The 18,791-nt window shown below is 42.8% G+C and overlaps 1 protein-coding gene across 2 annotated transcripts in view; it reads right to left on the bottom strand.

Moving 5' to 3' along the window:
• APOO (apolipoprotein O) overlaps positions 1-18,791 on the bottom strand; it is a 76,259-nt gene that overhangs the window by 30,577 nt on the left and 26,891 nt on the right. For both annotated transcript variants that reach the window (XM_045008421.1, XM_045008498.1), the window contains exons 3-6: positions 18,285-18,404; positions 14,347-14,401; positions 11,328-11,423; positions 7,328-7,419 (exon numbers count right to left, since the gene is read on the bottom strand). In XM_045008421.1, coding sequence (XP_044864356.1) covers positions 7,328-7,419; positions 11,328-11,423; positions 14,347-14,401; positions 18,285-18,404 — 363 coding nt within the window. The remainder of the gene's footprint in view (positions 1-7,327; positions 7,420-11,327; positions 11,424-14,346; positions 14,402-18,284; positions 18,405-18,791) is intronic.

Here is an 18,791-nt window from a genome sequence, read left to right as displayed (position 1 = left end):
TGCTGCCACTGATAGGCACTTCGTAAAGACTCGGGGGCAGTGGAAAGGCCAAAAGTTAGGACCTTGTATTAGAAATAACTTTGCCCAACTTTGAAGTACAGATATTTAAGGTGATGTCGTCTGAGAAATATCGAAGCACGTATCCTTTAGATTGAGAGTTGCAAATCAATCCAGGGTTGAAAGGAAGAGGATTAACAGATGCCCAAGTTAACACCAGGAAAGAAAACTTTTGATATAAGAGTTGAGCTTCCTCAGTTCTAATACTAGATAAAGACTTCCATCTTTTGTTGGTATCAGAAAATAACTGGAGTAAAAGCCCTGATTCCTGAACTCCCTTGGAAGTGCCTTTATTGCTCCTGCCTGTAGTAGAAACTGGATTTCTGATCTTAGCATGCTCATGTCCTCATGCTCAATAAGGACAGGAGTAGGGGCAGGAATTGGGACTATTTTCTATTCTCTCCCGAATCCATTTGTCCAAAGAGATGGAATTCCATGAATCGATGAAATGGGAAAGTTGGTTTCCAAATGGTGGAGAGGCAAGATCATTGAAGAATGATCTGAAGATCAGGAGCCTCATGTCAAATCAGAAGCCTGACATTTGGGAGATGAATCTGAAAAATGCTTTGCTTTCATGGAGCTTGAATGGTCTCCTTTCTCTGCTGAGGTGGCAAGGAGGAGGAGTGTTGTTGCTGATGATGTAAATGGCACCTCTAGTAAGACAACGAAGAAGATGGAAAAATAAAACTGTCTATGGTATTTGAAAACAGGTCTATGGTTTCTTCTTCTAGAAGACTGAAAAAAAAAACCAAAAAGATTTTGCTGTGAATCTCATACCCATCTTTTCCAATATTTTGTCCCTCTTGTTACTAAACACCTTCAAAGGGAAGATCCTCTACTTTAGATTCAGGTGGAAGAATGGAAACCGCACATCTGCAGTGCACTATTAATAGACGCAATCACCCTTGCTGCCCGATCTGAGTGCATATTTTGCCACTATCTGGCCTTCAATTATCCAAGCATTTGCCACTTTACATTGGTCCTCAGGGAGCACTTTTGTAAACAAATTTTGTTCTACAAGTGGTACTGAAACTGTGGCTTCATTGTCTAGTAATTTACCAATCATGCCAAGGTGGAAAAGGAAATATTTTCCTGTTTATTGAGCCTATTGTTTACTCTGGTCAGAAGATGTAGAGGAAGACTGTCATCAGTTTATGAACTGCTGCTGCTACTGACGACTTGGGAGAAGAATGTCTATGAAAAGAAGAAATTTTCTCATATGGTATAGGATATAATTTGTCAGTCTTTTTGAAATCACTTGACAAGAGAAAGGATTAGATCACACTGTTTTTGATAGTTGCCAAAAAACATCTGGAAATGGGCGACAGACTTCGTTCTCTGAAGTAGAACCCAGAAAAATCAGTGACTGGGTGTGATGCTCTGTATCTTGGGGGAACACCCTGCACCCCCATGTTCATCCCCATAATATGATTGTGTGGTATCCAATGCAAAGTTTGTCATGTCGGGTGTCTTCAGAAGGCTCATGATGCACTGAGCATTGATGTTAAAGGTTGTAATTTCATGTATATAGTTATGAGGCTGAAAATGTGTCCTCATGGCTTAAAACAAGCCCAGGCAAAAACTCTCCAAGAGCAGAGGGGAACCTCATCAGGGCATGTATGGGACAAACCCAGCCCAGCCTCACAGGAACAAAGTACGCTGGCCTAAGCTGCAACAAAGGATCTGTTGGACTCTCGAGTGAGTCACCCCCTTCCCTTGGTCAGTTTGGGACTACGATGAGGTAATGCTCACCTGACTCTGAAGGGGGGGGGGGCAAAGCCAAGAGGGAAGAAAGGTCATGATAAAAGGGAGAGATGTTTGCCATGCTCTCTCTCCTCTTCCACCTCCATCTACAGACACCACCACCAAGCGACTGAAGCGCTGATCAAAGGGGAGAGCCTGGCTGAAGAGCAACCAGCCAGCCTGTGGTGAGAATCATCTAAGTTTGTAAGGGTACTGAAAGTGTTAAGATCAGCTTAGAATGTGTTTTGCTTTTATTTCATTTGACAAAATCTGACTTGTGCTTTGACTTATAATCACTTAAAATCTATCTTTCATAGTTAATAAATGTGTTTGTTTATTCTACCTAAAGACCTTGAGATGCAGGAGGCAGTTCAGAATAAGCTGCAGCGAAGCCCACTTGGGACGAACACCTCTGTCCGCAATCTAGCAGGTGAATCGTTTCCACTTGGCCAGGTAGGTCGCTCTGGTGGAGGGCTTCCTACTTCCCAACAAAATGTGCTGAACCCTCAGCCGAGCACTGCTGCTCCTGTGCATTTAGCCACACAGCAGCCATGCTGTCAGATGTAATGCTGCCAGGTTGGGGTGCAGAAGACTGCTGTGGTTCTGGGACAACAGATCCGAACTAAGCAGTAGCTGGAACAGGGTCACCACTGAGAGGTCCAGCAGAGCGCTGAACCAGTGTTCACATGGCCATGCTGGCGCTATGAGGATGACCCTTGCCCTCTCCTGTTTGATTTTCATGAGGACCCTGGGTAGCAATGGCACTGGAGGGAAGGCGTACATCAGAGCCCCTGACCATGGGAGCAGAAAGATGTCTGACAGGGATCCTCTATCCATGCCCCCAATTGAGCAGAAGACGTGGCACTTCCTGTTCTGCCTAGACGTAACAAGTCCCCCTGGGGAGTTCCCCACCTGCGGAAGATGGAACTGACCATCACTGGATGAAGGGACCACTTGTGACAAGACGAGAATGTCCTGCTGAGGCAATCTGCCAAAGCATTCTTGGACCCTAGAAGGGGAGAGGTCATGAGACTGATGAAGTCCCAGAGCCAGAGGGCTTCCTGGCAGATGACCTGGCTCCGCCCTGCCTGTTGATATAGAAGACTGTAGCCATGTTGTCCGTCAGAACCTGAACCACCCTGTCTTGTATATGAGGTAGAAAGGCTTGGCAGGCCAGTCAAACTGCCCTGAGTTCCCTGACATCAATATGCAGAGAACGATCGCGACTGGACCAATGATTTTGAGTGCTGAGAGCCCCCGGGTGGGCTCCCCAGCCCAGGTCCAAGGCTTCAGAGACAACAGTCACTGATGAGGCCAGGGCCATGAAAGGAACTCCTTCCAACACCGATATAGGATCCTGCCACCAGATGAGGGATGACAGTTCGCTGTACAGGATCCGGACCAGTGCCAGCCATGCCTGAAGCAGTCTGAGGCAGAATCATGCATCCCAACCACATAAGTATATGCTGCCATGTGGCCCAACAGCCTCAGGCACGTGTGGGCAGTGGTGAGCGGGTGGGCCCGCAGGCTTGCCATGAAGTCGGCCATGGCCTGAAACTGAGTCTCGAGGAGGAAGGCCTGGCCCAAGTGGAGTTGATAACTATTCCAATGAATTCTATGTGTTGTACTGGTGTTAAGGTTGACTTTTTCTCATTTATTATCAACCTCAGGTCACAACAGGTCAAACATACCAGATCGAGATGCCGCCACACCTGATCCAGAGACCGGCCCCTTATCAAACAGCCGTTGAAGTATGGGTATATTTGGACCCCCCCCCCCCCAACGTCTCAGGTAAGTGGCTACTGGTGCTATACACTTTGTGAATACTCTCGGGGCTGACGCGAGACCAAAGGGCATCTCGGTCAACTGGAAATGGCACCTGCCCAATATGAAGTGGAGGAAGCACTAGTGCCCTGGGAAGATGGAAGTATGGAACTGTGAAAGTAAATCGAAGGTGGTGTACCAGTCTCCTGGATCCAGGAAGGGGATGATGGAAGCCAGGGAGATCATGCGAAACTTCAACTTCTGGAGCGACTTGTTGAGGCAACGCAAGTCTAGGATGGGTCTGAGGCCCCCTTTTGCCTTAGGAATTAGGAAGTAGCAAGAGTAGAAGCCTCTGCCTTCCACGTTCCATGGAACCTTTTTCACTTCCCACAGGCGCAGAAGGTTTTTGACCTCCTGAATGAGGAATTGCTCATGATAAGGGTCTGAAGAGGAACAGGGAAGTGGGGTGGGAGAGATGGTTGGCTATAAACTTCCGGGTGTAGCCTGAAGAAACCGTATCTAGCACCCAGTGGTCCAAGGTGACACAGGACCAGGCTGACTGGAAAGGGCAGAGGCAGTTGAGAAAAGGGAGGGTTAGATCCAGTAGATTGACTGGGGCGCCATCCTCGAGTGCATCCTCAAAATGACTGCTTCTGGCCTCCCTGACTTTTGGGAGGGTTAGGTTGGGCAGTCGGGCAGGAAGAGGACAGGTAGCATCTCTTAGGCCCTTTGTCCTAGTCCTTTCTCCAGTAAGAATCAGACCTGGGACTGCCCAGGACCGAGACTGCGTCGGAGGAGGAGGAGGTGGAAGATGGAATGGCTTCCTGGACTGCTGAGGGGTGTGCAAGCCCAGGAACTGGAGGGTGGCTCGGGAGTCCTTCATCCCATGGAGCCTAGAGTCAGTTAGCTCAGAAATGAGCCACAAACCCTCAAATGGCAGGTCCTGGATTATGGTCTGCATCTCCTGGGACAGCCCAGAAGCCTGCAACCAAGAGCTGCGTCGCATGGCCACCACCGACACGACCACCCTGGCAACCGAGTCCATCTGGAGGACTCGCCAGATGGCGTCCGTGGCAATCTGGAGGACTCGACCGGCCACCGCCGTGCCTTCGCTCACCAACGCGGCAAACTCTTGGGCACGATCCTGTGGGAGGGCCTCCATGAACTTATTAAGGGAGTCCCATAGGTTAAAGTTATAACATCCCAGCCGGGCCTAGTGATTAAGAGACCCTAAACTGTAAGCTGGCCATCGAATAAAACTTTCCTGCTGAATAAGTCGAGTCTCCTGGCTTCCTTATTTTTCAGCGTTCCGCTAGGGTGGCTCTGCCTGTCCCTTTCGTTCACTGCAGACATGGCCAATGCTGCTGAAGGGGGATGAGTATACAGATACTTGAAGCCCTCTGAAGGGACATAGTCTTTCTTTTCCGCTTTCTTTGAGGTTGGCGGAATAGATGAGGGCATTTGCCACACCAATTGGGCTGTTTTGAGCCCCCCTGGGTAGACGGGCAATGCAATTATTGCCAGTGTGGTGGCTGAGATGACATTGAAGAGGTTGTCTGCCTCCTTAGTGACCTTCTCAATGTGCAGGCCAACGCTGTCAGCCACCCGTTTAAGGAGGGCCTGGTGCTCCTTAAAATCGTCCAGGGGACTGCTGGTGTGGGAGAGTCCGGACACTGCCTTGTCCGTGGACGATGAGGACGATTGTGTCGCCTGAGGGATGGTGTCATCCCCTCCTTTGTCGGAGAGGGGCTCCCTTGGCGTCAGGGTACAGTGCGCGGGATCTGCTTCTGCTGCCGTACCGTGTTCCGATTGCGGTACCGGTGGTACCTCGGCTGGTTTGTCCGATTCGGCCAGGGAGGGCTGAGAGTACTGGACCAGCATTACCGGCACCCCCCACGGGTTCCAGTAAGACCACTGTGGGGGCCACAGCCCCTGTTGCGTTGGCACCATGGCCAGAGCCGCCTCGGTCCCCGCATTAGAGGGGAGTCACCCTATCTCAGCAATGGGCTAAAATCATGGTCTGACCCTGACCACTGTCCCTCCAGTGACCATGGCGGGGCCGTTGAGGCCTGGGTCTGCCTATTGACCCTTGTAGGCAAATCGACAGGGGTGACGGGTAGTAGTGCCGCCTGCCAGAGGAACACTACCGGGGCGACACCAAGATCCCGAATGATCCCTCCAGGACAGAGTCAGACGACAAGGATACCTTCTGGGAGAGGGTGTTTGGCATCTAGGTGACCAATGGCCAGACAGCCGTCAGTACAGGCGCCATGAGCCCAGAGTCCCTCGCCTAGTAGGAGGGGATCTCGATGGAGAGCTACACCTTCTGGCAGATGAGCTAGGCTGCAGTGCCAGATCCCGAGGTCGCAGTGACGGGGATTTGTGCCTGCGATCCGGTGACCTAGGGTGTTCCTTCAGTCTATGCTGCAGCACCCCAGTGGCTTTCCCCTTTGGTGCCACAAGCGGAGCCATATCCATCACCTGGCATGGCACCTGTGGAGCTGGTCAGCCTTGCTCCTTAGCTGCCAGGACCACTTAGGGCCCTGAAGGCTCAATAACTGGCTGGGAATCCCTGCCTCTGCCCGGGGTGGGTCCTTGGCAGGGCTGCTGGGTCTGACTTCTGCAGTACCCCCATTACTCCCCATAGTGGTTGTTTGGCCTGACAGAGATCCTTTGCGTGAGGCCCCTCTCTCCTTCAGTGCAAGGAGCTTCTTTTCTTCAGTCTCTTTTTCAGCACAGGCAAAAGGAACAGTGCTGAGTTGAGCCCGGCGCCGCACTGCATGCAGAAGCCGAAGTGCTGGCCGTGAGTGCTGCGGTGGAGGGTTCTGACACCGGACAAAGAGCTGCCTCCATCAATAACACCCTCAAGCAGATATCCCACTCTGTCTGGGTCCACGGGCAAAAGTTCTTACAGATGTCTTCTCTGTGGCCTTCACCCAGACACTTAAGGCATTAACCTGCTGCATGATGCACACGTCTTGAAGCCGGGGGAACGGGCAAGCCCTGCTGGGGGAAAATCCCCACTGGGACTCTCCTGAATAACTAACACTATCGACTAACTATCTAAAAAACTATGTACAACAACCACTAAACCAGTCAATGGATATTTGCTGCTGCTCTTGCGAAGCAAGACAAGGCGCTGCAGCCAACTGTCACAGAAGGTAAGAAGGAACTGAAGAGGACATAGGGCCGGCGATGCCTGATATACCACCACATGGGAACACCACTCCAGTGGGCATCACAGCCGGCCCTACAGATACTGCTAAGGCAGAACTCTCTGACAACTGTGCATGTGGGCATGCACACACCTAAAATGGAATCGACATGAGCAAGCAGTCGAAGAAGAATAAATGTGTCGAGATTCAGTGTATCCTATCAGTGAACAAAAAGAAGCACCAAATTTAGTATAAATGCTATATTTAGTTGCAAACATGTTTTAATAGTTACCAACCAATGAGAATCAACATTTCTTTAGGAAAGTAAACAGTACAAATGCAAAACATAATTAAAATTGATTATTTACATCAGGTTTCCTGTTCACTGATTTAAATCATTTTGATTTAAATCACTTCACCCAGTTTATGTCCAATTTAAACTGCAAGCTCCTTGGAAGAAGAAATGTATCTGCCTTCATTGTATGAAGGCCAAGCCTGCTGACAACCCTTAAATAAAAATGATTTACTCACTAATTTGAAGATATGAAGAAATAAGTGACAGGAAGTAAGGGGGGGGTTTTCCCACACCTAAAAGTGTAATCACTGACCTTTGCAATAGCAACAGCTTGTTGTGGATAATATAGCGAGGCACCAATCCCCATGAAGCCCACTGGATACACCAACCTCTTTATTTTTGAGCCTGTTCCACGGAAGAAAATATTTTCTGTTAGAGTACACATTCTCCAGAAACTTGGATAGCGTAACTGTACTTTTTTATATATAATCATTCATTAGGTACATTATACTTTACCACATCAGTAATTGTTTAGTTTAACTACTTTCCCAAGAAACAATCATATTAGACCGATGTACTAATTTTTCACTCTTTTGAGAAGTACTTTTTAACAGAATCTTTCAGTGATAACTACCTCATAATTAAATCTGATGTGGGGATTCAAAAAATTTTTACCGGTGGAATAACCAAGACCTTTACTTTAAAAATATAAAGAAATATTGCTATGAGAATTATATAAAATTCTGTTCATAAAATGAATGTAAATGCTTCTAACATGCTAAAATAGAATGCATTTGGCATATCAAGCAGAAGGTGTGTTCTATAACAGAGACCAGCCTTTACCAGCTACCATAAATACAGTTCTACCACATGTACGCTTGTGATATAGGTTTTCTTCCTGTTGGACTCATTATTAAGGCTGCATGTTTGTAACGGAGGTCATGGATTCCGTGACTTCTACAGCAGCTGGTGCTCCACGCACTGCCCATGTCCGCAGGTGCCACCACTGCAGCTCCCACTGGCTGCGGTTCCCAGCCAATGGGAGCTGAGGAGCTGGTGCTAGTGGCAGGAGCAGCGTGCAGAGCCCCCCGGCCGCCAGTCCCCTAAGAGCTGCAGGGACACGCTGGTCGGAGCCGGGTAGGGAGCCTGCCAGCCCCCCCCACATACACCAGCAGAGGTCCCAGGCCGCCCCCTATTCCTAGCAGGGATCCTGGGCCATCCCCATCCCCACCCAGCACCCAGGCCCAAGTTTTAGTTAGGGGTATATAGTAAAAGTCATGGACAGGTCATGGACTATGAATTTTTGTTTACTGCCAGTGACCTGTCCATGACTTACTAAAAATACCCATGACTAAAACGTAGCCTTACTCATTATATACTTCAAAGTTAAAAATCATTGTAAACTAGCTTCTTGACATTTCAAGTTCAGATGCGAAAATAAAGTGCTTTGATTTTTGTATTGTGAGTACGCGATTTGCATTTCAAATCAGGTCCACCCTAAAATCATAAGATGGGGTTAAAAAGATAAAATTATGGGTTCTTTTTATTTATTTTCTAGTTCTTAAGCCTTTAGGGTATACATTTTCCACAACCCCAATGGCAATACATTTTTTCCCTTTTTTTAAAAAAATGAAAATAGATTCTCTCATAATCACATGACTTCTGAAGTTGGAACTTTAAGAAAAAACATCTACAATCATGATCTGGCAATGTTCTTCTCATTAAATACCATCATGAATGCTAAGCAGTGTGTTTGTTCACTGCCAGAGAATAATCAAAACAAATTTAATTGGAGAAGTGTTAATACATTTGTCTGCTGTAGTCACACATCACTTCCAGTTTGTTCAAAGAACTGCTCATTTCTGATTTTGTTAATGAAAACACCATTTGACTGTGCATACCATATCAACAATATTTCCTATAGAGTTATAGCATTAATCCGTATCAACATAATGATTCACCACAGATACAGTTAAGTAGTGTCACATACTAAGAACTTCTACAAAAATGAACATAGACTAGAACCTCAGAGTTCTGAGCACCAGAATTACAAACTGATTGGTCAGCCACACACCTCATTTGGACTGGAAGTACGCAAGCAGGCCACAGCAGAGACCAGGAAAAAAAAAAGGAAGCAAATACAGGGCAGTACTGTGTTAAATGTAAACTACTAAAAAAATGAGAACATAAGAACGGCCGTACTGGGTCAGACCAAAGGTCCATCCAGCCCAGTATCCTGTATACCAACAGTGGCCAATACCAGGTGCCCCAGAGGGAGTGAACCTAACAGGTAATTATCAAGGATCTCTCTCCTGCCATCCATCTCCACCCTCTGACAAACAGGCTAGGGACACCATTCCTTACCCACCCTGGCTAATAGCCATTAATGGACTTAACCTCCATGAATTCATCTAGTTCCCTTTTAAACCCTGTTATAAATAAAGGGAAAGTATTAAAAAAAAAAAAAGATTTGACAAGGCAAGGAAACTCTTTCTGTGCTTGTTCCATTTGCACTAAGATGGTTAAAAGCAGCGTTTTTCTTCTGCATAGTAAAGTTTCAAAGCTATATTAAGTCAATGTTTAGTTGTAAACTTTTGAAAGAACAGCCATAATGTTTTGTTCTGAGTTATAAACATGTCAGTGCTATGAAAAACCTCCATTCTTGAGGTGCTCACAAGTCTGAGGTTCTATTGTATTTCAAATTCCCTTTCCTAACAAAGCACAAATATACTATTTTTTAAGCAAAGCAATTAAATGTTATATTGAATTTCTACACTGCAAAATATGTATAAACATGTTACATTATCTGTAACTTACTTCTAGGAAAGCTCTGCGAAGAGATGAGACCACAATAACATGCAAGAACCTTGCTTTGTCAGTTAACTTGCCAATTAAAGGGACGCAGTCAACTTAAAAAAAGTTTCAGAACCAAATGTTTGGGGTTTTTTTTGCCTACTGTGGTTAAAATTAACTCCTAGTATGTAATAAAGATTAAAGGAAAAAAACTATTTTTTTCAATTTATTTACTTTACAGTCAGCTTTATTGTTTGCTGACAGCTATAGGCCCTGGAGAAGAGTCTTCACCATATGTAATAGAATTATCAGAGCTGAAACTGAAAGAACAAGTGGCAAGCAGAAGCAAGTGTGAGCCCAGACAGCAAAAGGGGGTGGAGGAGGGAGTGGGTGCATAAGCGTATTTGATTATGTAGCTTTCAGGCCCATCCAAAGGCCCTTTCTAAACCAACAGAGGAGCACAAAAACTAATTTAAAATAATTTTAAAGAAAACCATCAGAGGAATTGGCAGTGTCCCTTTAATCACTAGTTCATAACTGGATAGTCTCCTTAATTTCGTGAAGTAAACTGTAAAGGAATAGCTGCTTATTGGAAACTGTCTTTGTAAACTGAATGATGCACACTTCAGAGAGCATTATCTGCTAAAGTACTACAAAGCAAAATCTTCACAGTAACAATATTCAAAATGCCATGTTTAAATTAATTGAATACTTATGACAAAAAAAAAGTCTGCAATTTTTTAAGAAATGCATCCAATTTCCCTTAAGTCATTAACTAAAAATTACTATTTTTTTTCAAAAAACATGCTACCACACTGAGGGTATATCTACACTACCTGCCGGATCGGTGGGCAACAATCGATCCAGCAGTGGTCAATTTATTGTGTATAATCAAGACGTGATAAATCGATCCCCGATCGCTCTCCCATTGACTCCTGTATTCCACCACCACGAGAGGTGCAAGGCGGAGTAAATGGAGGAGCGGCAGCAGTCGACTTGACCCAGTGAAGACACCACAGTAAGTTAATCTAAGTACGTCGACTTCAGCTACGTTATTGATGTAGCTGAAGTTGCCTAACTTAGATCTATTTACACACACACACACACACACACACAGCGTAGACCAGGCCTGATACTGGGACTGGGACTGTGAGGCGAAGTGGTGATACAACTAAATCAAGAAAAAGATTAGTTTTATAAGCTGAATGCTTTAGCATTAAATTTGGTTAATAACAAATTGCAATTCTGGTGTTCCCATTAGATTTTATCATATTATTACTATAAGCGCCATTCAGTAGTGGTGTCTTTTATAGACCAAATTTCTGTAACCAACAGAATCCATAACTCTGAAATTAAACAATATAAAAAAACCTTTGTAACAGAAATAATGTGCGTCAAGATACATTTCTGAGTCCTGATTTAATTGCACATATTGTAGTTAAAGATGTATTCATTTTTATTGGATGTTTAAATGATTTACCTCAACGTCATAAAATAAGCCATTTGAAAAGAGCGCCTACCTCTAGAAAGAAACAGTCCAACAATTCCAGCAAAACCAATGACACCAAGCCTTGGGTAAAATCCTGGCGGGGGATTTTTGAGAAATTCACAACTTTCTAAAATGAAATCAGACCACAATGCATCAATGTAATGGAAAAACCTTATGATGAAAACGAACCATTAACACATACGAGCAAATGTTACAAAACAAAGTGTTGTTAAACACTATTTTAACTGTCATGTATTTTTTGGCTCTAGTGGCAAAAATGTACAACTTTTGCAATCTTCTCTATTGACACACATATGAACTACTTGTTGATGAACTGGGAGGCTGTTGCTTCATTTATTTAGGGGATATTAAATGAAACATTATTAATGTTTCTTGAAAGTTCTAGGAGGCACATATTTTTCATGCAGACTGTTACATGTTATCATTTGCCTTGGAAAACAGGATCTGTTCGTAGCAGCATTTCGCTTTTTCAAATTGCTTTTGTAAGGGTGTTTTTAGGTGACAGATTGACTGGCACAGTAATGGGTTCTATATACCATCAAAGCTGTGGGCTTCCTGCAGTAGAAGCAGAGTCATTTTGCAGAATGTCACAATCTAATGGTTCTAGCTACCTCTTGATTGTGTTAAAGTCCTTATTTCCCAATACAATATAAAGATAGGTGTGGAGGAAAAAAAAAAGTCTTTAGAGTCCGTCCATTTCAGGAAAGCGCATGTAAAAATCTTGTATTTTTAGAGTTTGCTAGATTAATACTTATTCTTTAAGTTAATTTTTAAATATATATATATATACACACACACACACACACTTTGTAACAAGTTTTGTGTGTGTGTACGCGAGAAAACAATTTCACTATTTCCAGTCTGAGCAGATATTTACGTTTCAGAAAATGGAATGCAGTTTTACTAAAATTTCCAAAAACAGTATAATTATTCAAGTGTGCCGCACTAATAACACACACTAGTAAGTACTGGAATGCAATGATCTATGGACACTCATTTATTAAGCCAGAAGGGGCTCCCCTCCCCTTGACCTCCTGCCACTTAACAAAACATCAGCATTGTAGAACAATTTTTAAAATTAGTGTACTACACAAAAAATGTTTTCAGAAACTGGTGTAATTTGGAAGGAAGGAAATCAGTCCATAACTCAACTTTAGCTTATTAGATTCTCATCAGTTGCATAAATAGTGCTGATATTTACAAAACAATTACGTTTATATCCTGTTGCCATCTGGTTATGCATACAATTTCATTTCCCCGTTAGCTGAGTTTCCTGCAGTTTGCTGTCTGCCATTCTCCACTACAAAACCTCTTGTGGTTTTGTCATCTGTTACGCTTTATGTTTTAGTCAGCTGACAAAACCAGGAAGACAACTGTGCATTTATTTTACTTCCCCATTCACACAATTTCAGTTAAAAATGAAATCCGAACAATTATTTTAACTTGCCATTAAAAGTATACAACATAAAAAAGTGTTCCCTGCCTCCTGACTTGTGCATGTATATAAACTTAGATAATCCCTTGCTGCACCAGGCCTCAGAATTAAGGTAATTTAAAAGTTGATTCTTTTTCTTTCATTGTCACAATAGGAATTGCCAAGACTAGAGCAATAGTCCAGCCTCCTGTTTCTAACAGTGGCCAGTCCCAGATGCTTCAGGAGATGCAAGAAAGTTATAATTGTGGAATAAACTGCCTTTAGAGGAAGTTTCTATCTAGTATCATCAGTTAGTAATACATCTATGCTCTGAAGAACAGAAATGTTACATCTCTAACAGTTATCAGCTTATCTGATTCAAGGGTGGATGTAATCAATATCCAAATAAATATGTTATCATTTTATTAATTCTTGGCCTCAAAATAATCTTGAGGCAATAAGCTCCCAAGGGTTATTTGGGACAGTGTGTAAAAGGTATTTCCTTGTATGTGTTTGTGGCTGTTCAATTTAACTGAACATCATCTTGTTTCTGTAGTACAAGAACTGGTAAATAAGAAAGGCTGATTTAGGGGCAAAATAAAAAAAAGTCTCAAAGCTATCACATCCTTTCTTGTGCCCCAACACTGTGCTAGCAGATCCCTATGCCCAGGTGGTGCCTCACTGAAGTCCGCTTTGGTCACCCTATCTCAAAGATATAGCAGAAATAGATTGGGACAGTTTAGTTTAGAGAGATGAGAAATGTGCAGATTCAGTTACTGAATTTAAAACGGCCAGCTCAGATTAATTTGAGAACACTGCCAAAGTGTGCTTAGTTTTAGCGCGTGAATTAAGTTGTGTGAGTGGTTTCTGTCTTCTCTCATGTCCCACCAACCCAGGCAATCCCATAGTGAGATTGGAGAGGTCAGATTTTGGCCAACTAATCCTGAATGACACAGGTAAGGCCAAATAAAGCTATTTGTAGATTCTACTACTTTCACAGAGTGATTTGCATTGGCTTCAGTATGGCTGTCCGTGAACAGATAGCATCTTGTTCCCTGCTTGGCCCAATTATCCTAGATGCCCCTTTAACTTATACCGTGGATGTTCTTTATGTGGATCCATTACTTAGAGCCTGTTCACACCACGAATACTGCAGATGTGCCTGTATAGTGCCATAATGCAGACACTTGCTACAGAGACAGAAGTGGTTTTTCCATTGCTGTAGTTAATCCACCTCCTTGAGAGAAAGGAACGAGGATGACCTAGCTGTGTCTATACTGGGGATTTGGTCAGTTTAACTACATCTTAATTTTTTTAAACCCCTAGTTCAACCCAGCTATGTTGCTTAAGTTTTGATGTAGATCAGCCCTTACTCTTGCACTGTTTACGATAGACACAGGACTATGCTTTTAATTATCAAAAACATAATACCATGATGCTCCACAAAAGAAATCCAAGAAATCCACAGAACAAATAGCAGAAAGATTTGAAGTGCTGAATAATGTTTAATGGAGCTTTGAGCTAAGAGAAAGCACATGTAACCATAGCCATACATCATAATTTTTCCCTATCAAGCATCTTACCTATTAGTAAAGAAAAATGTAAGCTGATTTACCTCTACCACGTTCAACAGTTCTTTCTACTTTGGGCATAGCGTTAGTGTAAAGATCCTGGAGGGAAAAAAAAGGAAAAAAAAAGAATATACAGTAGCAAAACTGAAGTAACTGTTGATTATAATAACCTGATGAAGAGTGACAACATTCATTTTATACGTTCCATGTCAATTCAGGCACAGCAGCCTTGTATGTTCGAGACTGTTAAATATGCTTGCAGGTCTTTTTATTCAAGATCAAATCAGCAAACAAAATTAAGCATTGTTTTCTGCCAAAACTGAATGATCTCACAGTCAGCATAGAATATTCAGAAAACTAAAGGGACTTCTCTGGTACATATGTGCAGTTCTGATTTTATCCATGCTACCAAGACCTCTTCCCTTCTGTTCCCATCTCCACTCATAGTTCTGTTTGCCTAGTTTTACACTTGACATTAAACACAGCAAGCAATATTTTCAACTGTAAATTCTGAATGAAGATTGTGTCCACTGCCTCAAAAATGAAGAGAAGACAAAATTTAGCACTGCACCAAGATCCTGATGACAGAGCAGAAATTAAGGAATTATGCAGCTGCTCTCCTACCACATCATGCTCAGGTATCTTGGCATATCTATGCATTACAAAATAAATGAGTTAGCACAGAAGAGGAAGGCCACATAGCTATAGAATAACTCATTGCTAGTGATCCATGGAGACACATTAATGATTTTGAACAGTTATTTTCTCTTTCACCAGACTAGATGATGACAAATTGGTATAACAGTATTCTTGGAGGATATGAGGGTTAAATGCATACGGACGCCAATTTAATTCATGAAAAAGTGAATTAGTCCAGATGCTCAGTACTGGAGCTATGATAGTTGTCTCAACTGCAGGAATAATTTCGAGACTTCTCCTGTACTGGAAGCACTCAGCTCATGAAGCAAGAATTCACACTTCTCTTATTCTTCAGCTATTGAGAAACTTAATCATACAAATGCACTGATGCCTGCCTCGAGAGAAGAAGAACATCTTAATATTTACAGGGAGATACTGCACAAAATTACCTCTACAGAGGTAGACAAATCAATAGGTAACACACACATTCCTAGAGTTAAGATGTAGAGAACAATCTTGCAATATCACTTAAATAATTTTACACCCTAAATTCCAGGTACAGGGAAATAAAAGGACTAAATTAGTATACTGAGTAAAGGAACAATATCTTTAGGGCTCTCATTTATTTGCAGCAGTAACAACAACAAAAATCTACCATGGAGAAAGAGTTCACATGGGGTAGATTTAAGCATAAATCAATCAGTTTACGGGAGTTGGTTATGTTATCAGCTGGTACAAAAGAGCAAGGTCTAAAGATTTTATAGCATGTTAATAAAAGCCTGAACTTCTGCCATGCAGAGTATGATGCTCTCCGTTTTACAGCTTTAAATAGTTGAAATAGCCTTTTAAACAATTTTTCTAACAGTTAACAATTATCAAAGGCATAAAATGGTACATGAATCTACTCAAAACTGGTTTTCATTTGTTTTCTGGATAAAAACAATTTTTAAATATCTGAAAGAGACACCCCAAAATGCTACTTTCTGTAACACAATGGGAGAAAAGCTCTCCTTGAGATCAAAGTCTGAATCAAGACCCTAAAATCAGGCACTTTCCTTGCCTACTGTGTCAACTATGTCTGTTAAAAACACCACAGTATGGTGATATTGCAGACAGGAAAGCTATCAGTTTACTGTGTAAACAAAAATAAGGCAGAGTAAGAGATTAACAGACCGCAGAGCCTTACAGTACAGAACAGTAAGTACTCTGAGTCAGTCCAACTGAATTTCCAGACAGGTCAGTCCTCTCTGAAGTTCCACTCCCAGCATGATGTTTACACTGGTTGTTCCAGGCAACCAATAGAACACAGGAATTTAAAGAGGTCAGACCCTGCATGTAAACAGTCATAAGCAGAAAGCCTTTCAGATCCCATTTAACATGGAAGCCGAAATACCACAGTAAAGGGTATGACACGTCAGGGATTATGTCAGTGTCAAATTGGAAAATCCATTTTATTTTGAAAAGGCCATGTATTTCAACCTCCATTTTGACTGCCCTCTTTAGCGTGGCATTGTTGTGCATCCATTTTGTAGCAGGGATTAGACAACTAGGTGGAAAGACCAGGGGTCCCCAAATGCGCCCACGTCCTGGCCAGCGGTTGAGCATCCGCTGAAATGCCACCAAATTTCGGTGGCATTTCGGCAGCGACGCCTCTCGATGACGTCACTTGCCACTGACAAGTGGCGTCATCGAGAGGCGTCGCTGCCGAAATTTGGCGGCATTTCGACGGATGCTCGACCGCCGCCACGGTCCGCCAGACGAAAAGGTTGGGGACCACTGGGATAGACTGTCTAGCAAGCTGTGACAGAGCAATCAAGGGACATTGGTTGTACCCTAGTGAAACAAAGATTAGCAACCAACAGGCCAATGACTTTGAATGAGACTCTACCCAGAAGCCATGAGGGGGACAACCATAGCTTAGAGCCTGGAAATTCCCCCGGGGAAGAGCAGGGGCAAGAAATGCGTCAGAGGTTGTTTTAAAAAGAGGAATGTCCTAAGCAAAGGAGTCCATTCCATTGTCACATGCAGAATGCTGGGCCAAGCATGAAGAGCTGTCTGGCCTAAGAATTGGACCGAATCCAAAGTTCAAAAATGTGGTGAGGTCAGGCTGAAGGGGACCACGTTCAGGGGTTTGTCGTTTTCCCAAGAGCTGTATGTAATTCTTGTGCTGTTTAGAAAGTAAAAGCATTTGTGTCTAACACATTCTTTCACTAAGCCTGCGTTCACTGCATTACTAACACTGTTGTCCCTAGGTGTGTAACTAGGCTATCAGACCTCCCATAGTGAGGTGGCCTCGGAGGTGTGACATTATATGCTTAAAATTTGACCAGGTAGATGATTTTTGCTACCACAGTTATATAATTGTAACAAATCTTGTACAAATTATGTTGAATTTGATTCCTATTTGTACACATGTATCATTTTCATTTGCTTCTGGGTAACGCCCAGGAGGTACTTTAGTCACAATGTGCTGGCTAGACCAGATGTAGACTATTCAAGTTGACGGCCCATCAACACACACAATGGGTCATGGAAGAAGCTTATCCCCACCTGATGGATTTTCCTGTCAATATTTTAGTCAGAGTATAGGTAATGGCTCCTGCTTTGATTCATCGAAGCATGCAAGGGCATGTGACCAGCTTTAAGAGCCTGAAGGGCCTCCTTTTTTATATTGTTGTTCAGTCCTTTAACTTGTATTGTACAGAATTTAATTGTACTTGAGAGAATAACAGAAAATCTAGGTTAAAATGATCTGTACAGAGGATCACAATGCTTTGCATATGCTATACAATTTTCTATATTATACGATTTGTTATGTATATTGCAGTAATCTAACTTCCTCCTTCCTTTTCCCTGCTAACTGCCACAAAAGGCAACAACCTACACAAAGATAGGGGAATTGGGGGTTGATAGCAACTCTGCTATTTTTAAGATAAGGAGAAATTGTTAAAAACTTAAGAGCTAAAAGACTGGGGGGCGGAGAAGGGAAGGTTTTTGCAGCTCAGACAAGGGAGATCAAGGTTGAGTTTAGAAGTTTGGGGGGGAAGGATTCTAAAGCTTTTTGGTTGTTTTTTTGGGCCAAAAAGGGGTACAAGATTTGGTAAAATACACCATGCACAATTGCAGGAAAAAAAAGAACCATTTCTTTTTCCAGAAACACTTCCTAATGACTAAAATATCTTTAAATATTCAGACCCCTCAGAGATGTTTCTGCCTTTTTTTTTTTAAAGCAATTCACTAATTCAGATCAAGACAGGTTTTAATGTCCTGTCATAAGCAAAATCCTCAATCATCCTTAACTACGGAAACATATGAGTACTTCCATAAGTTAAAACTGCTATACCTGACACCAAGCTGTATATGGCGCCACAGAATGCCGCAAATACGAGATCCCCTCTTCCAACTGGGTGTGTGGTTCCTCCACATATTTAGACTCGTGAGTTGGACAGGAGTAGAGTGAAAGCTGTGAATATTTGCAAACAAGAGGTTAAAAAGGTAGACTTGTACAAGGAAGTCCTCAGAGCAGGAGCTGTATAATTCAACGGTGCCTAGCGCAATGTAAATGATACTACAAGACATAATAAAAATACAGTCAAGCTTGAGAACTCTATGTGAATTAACGAATAATTACACATCATGAGGAGAGCCTTACTAATTGCTCCTCTGTTCAGCCAAACAAGTTGATGGCTAATCCAATTACAGGTTTAGAAACAGAACATCAGACTCATTTGGTCCCAAAAATCACATACATAATTGTGAGAAGTGTTTTCTATACTTAATCAGCAATATTGGTTCTCAGGGTTTGTATTAAGTGTACTAGATCTTAGAGCAGTCATTTTCTGTATTTATC

Source organism: Mauremys mutica, chromosome 1 (assembly GCF_020497125.1).
Source record: "Mauremys mutica isolate MM-2020 ecotype Southern chromosome 1, ASM2049712v1, whole genome shotgun sequence".
NCBI lineage: Eukaryota > Metazoa > Chordata > Testudines > Geoemydidae > Mauremys > Mauremys mutica.
The sequence above is the reverse complement of the archived record's forward strand: the minus strand, read 5'-3'. Positions and strand labels throughout refer to the sequence as shown.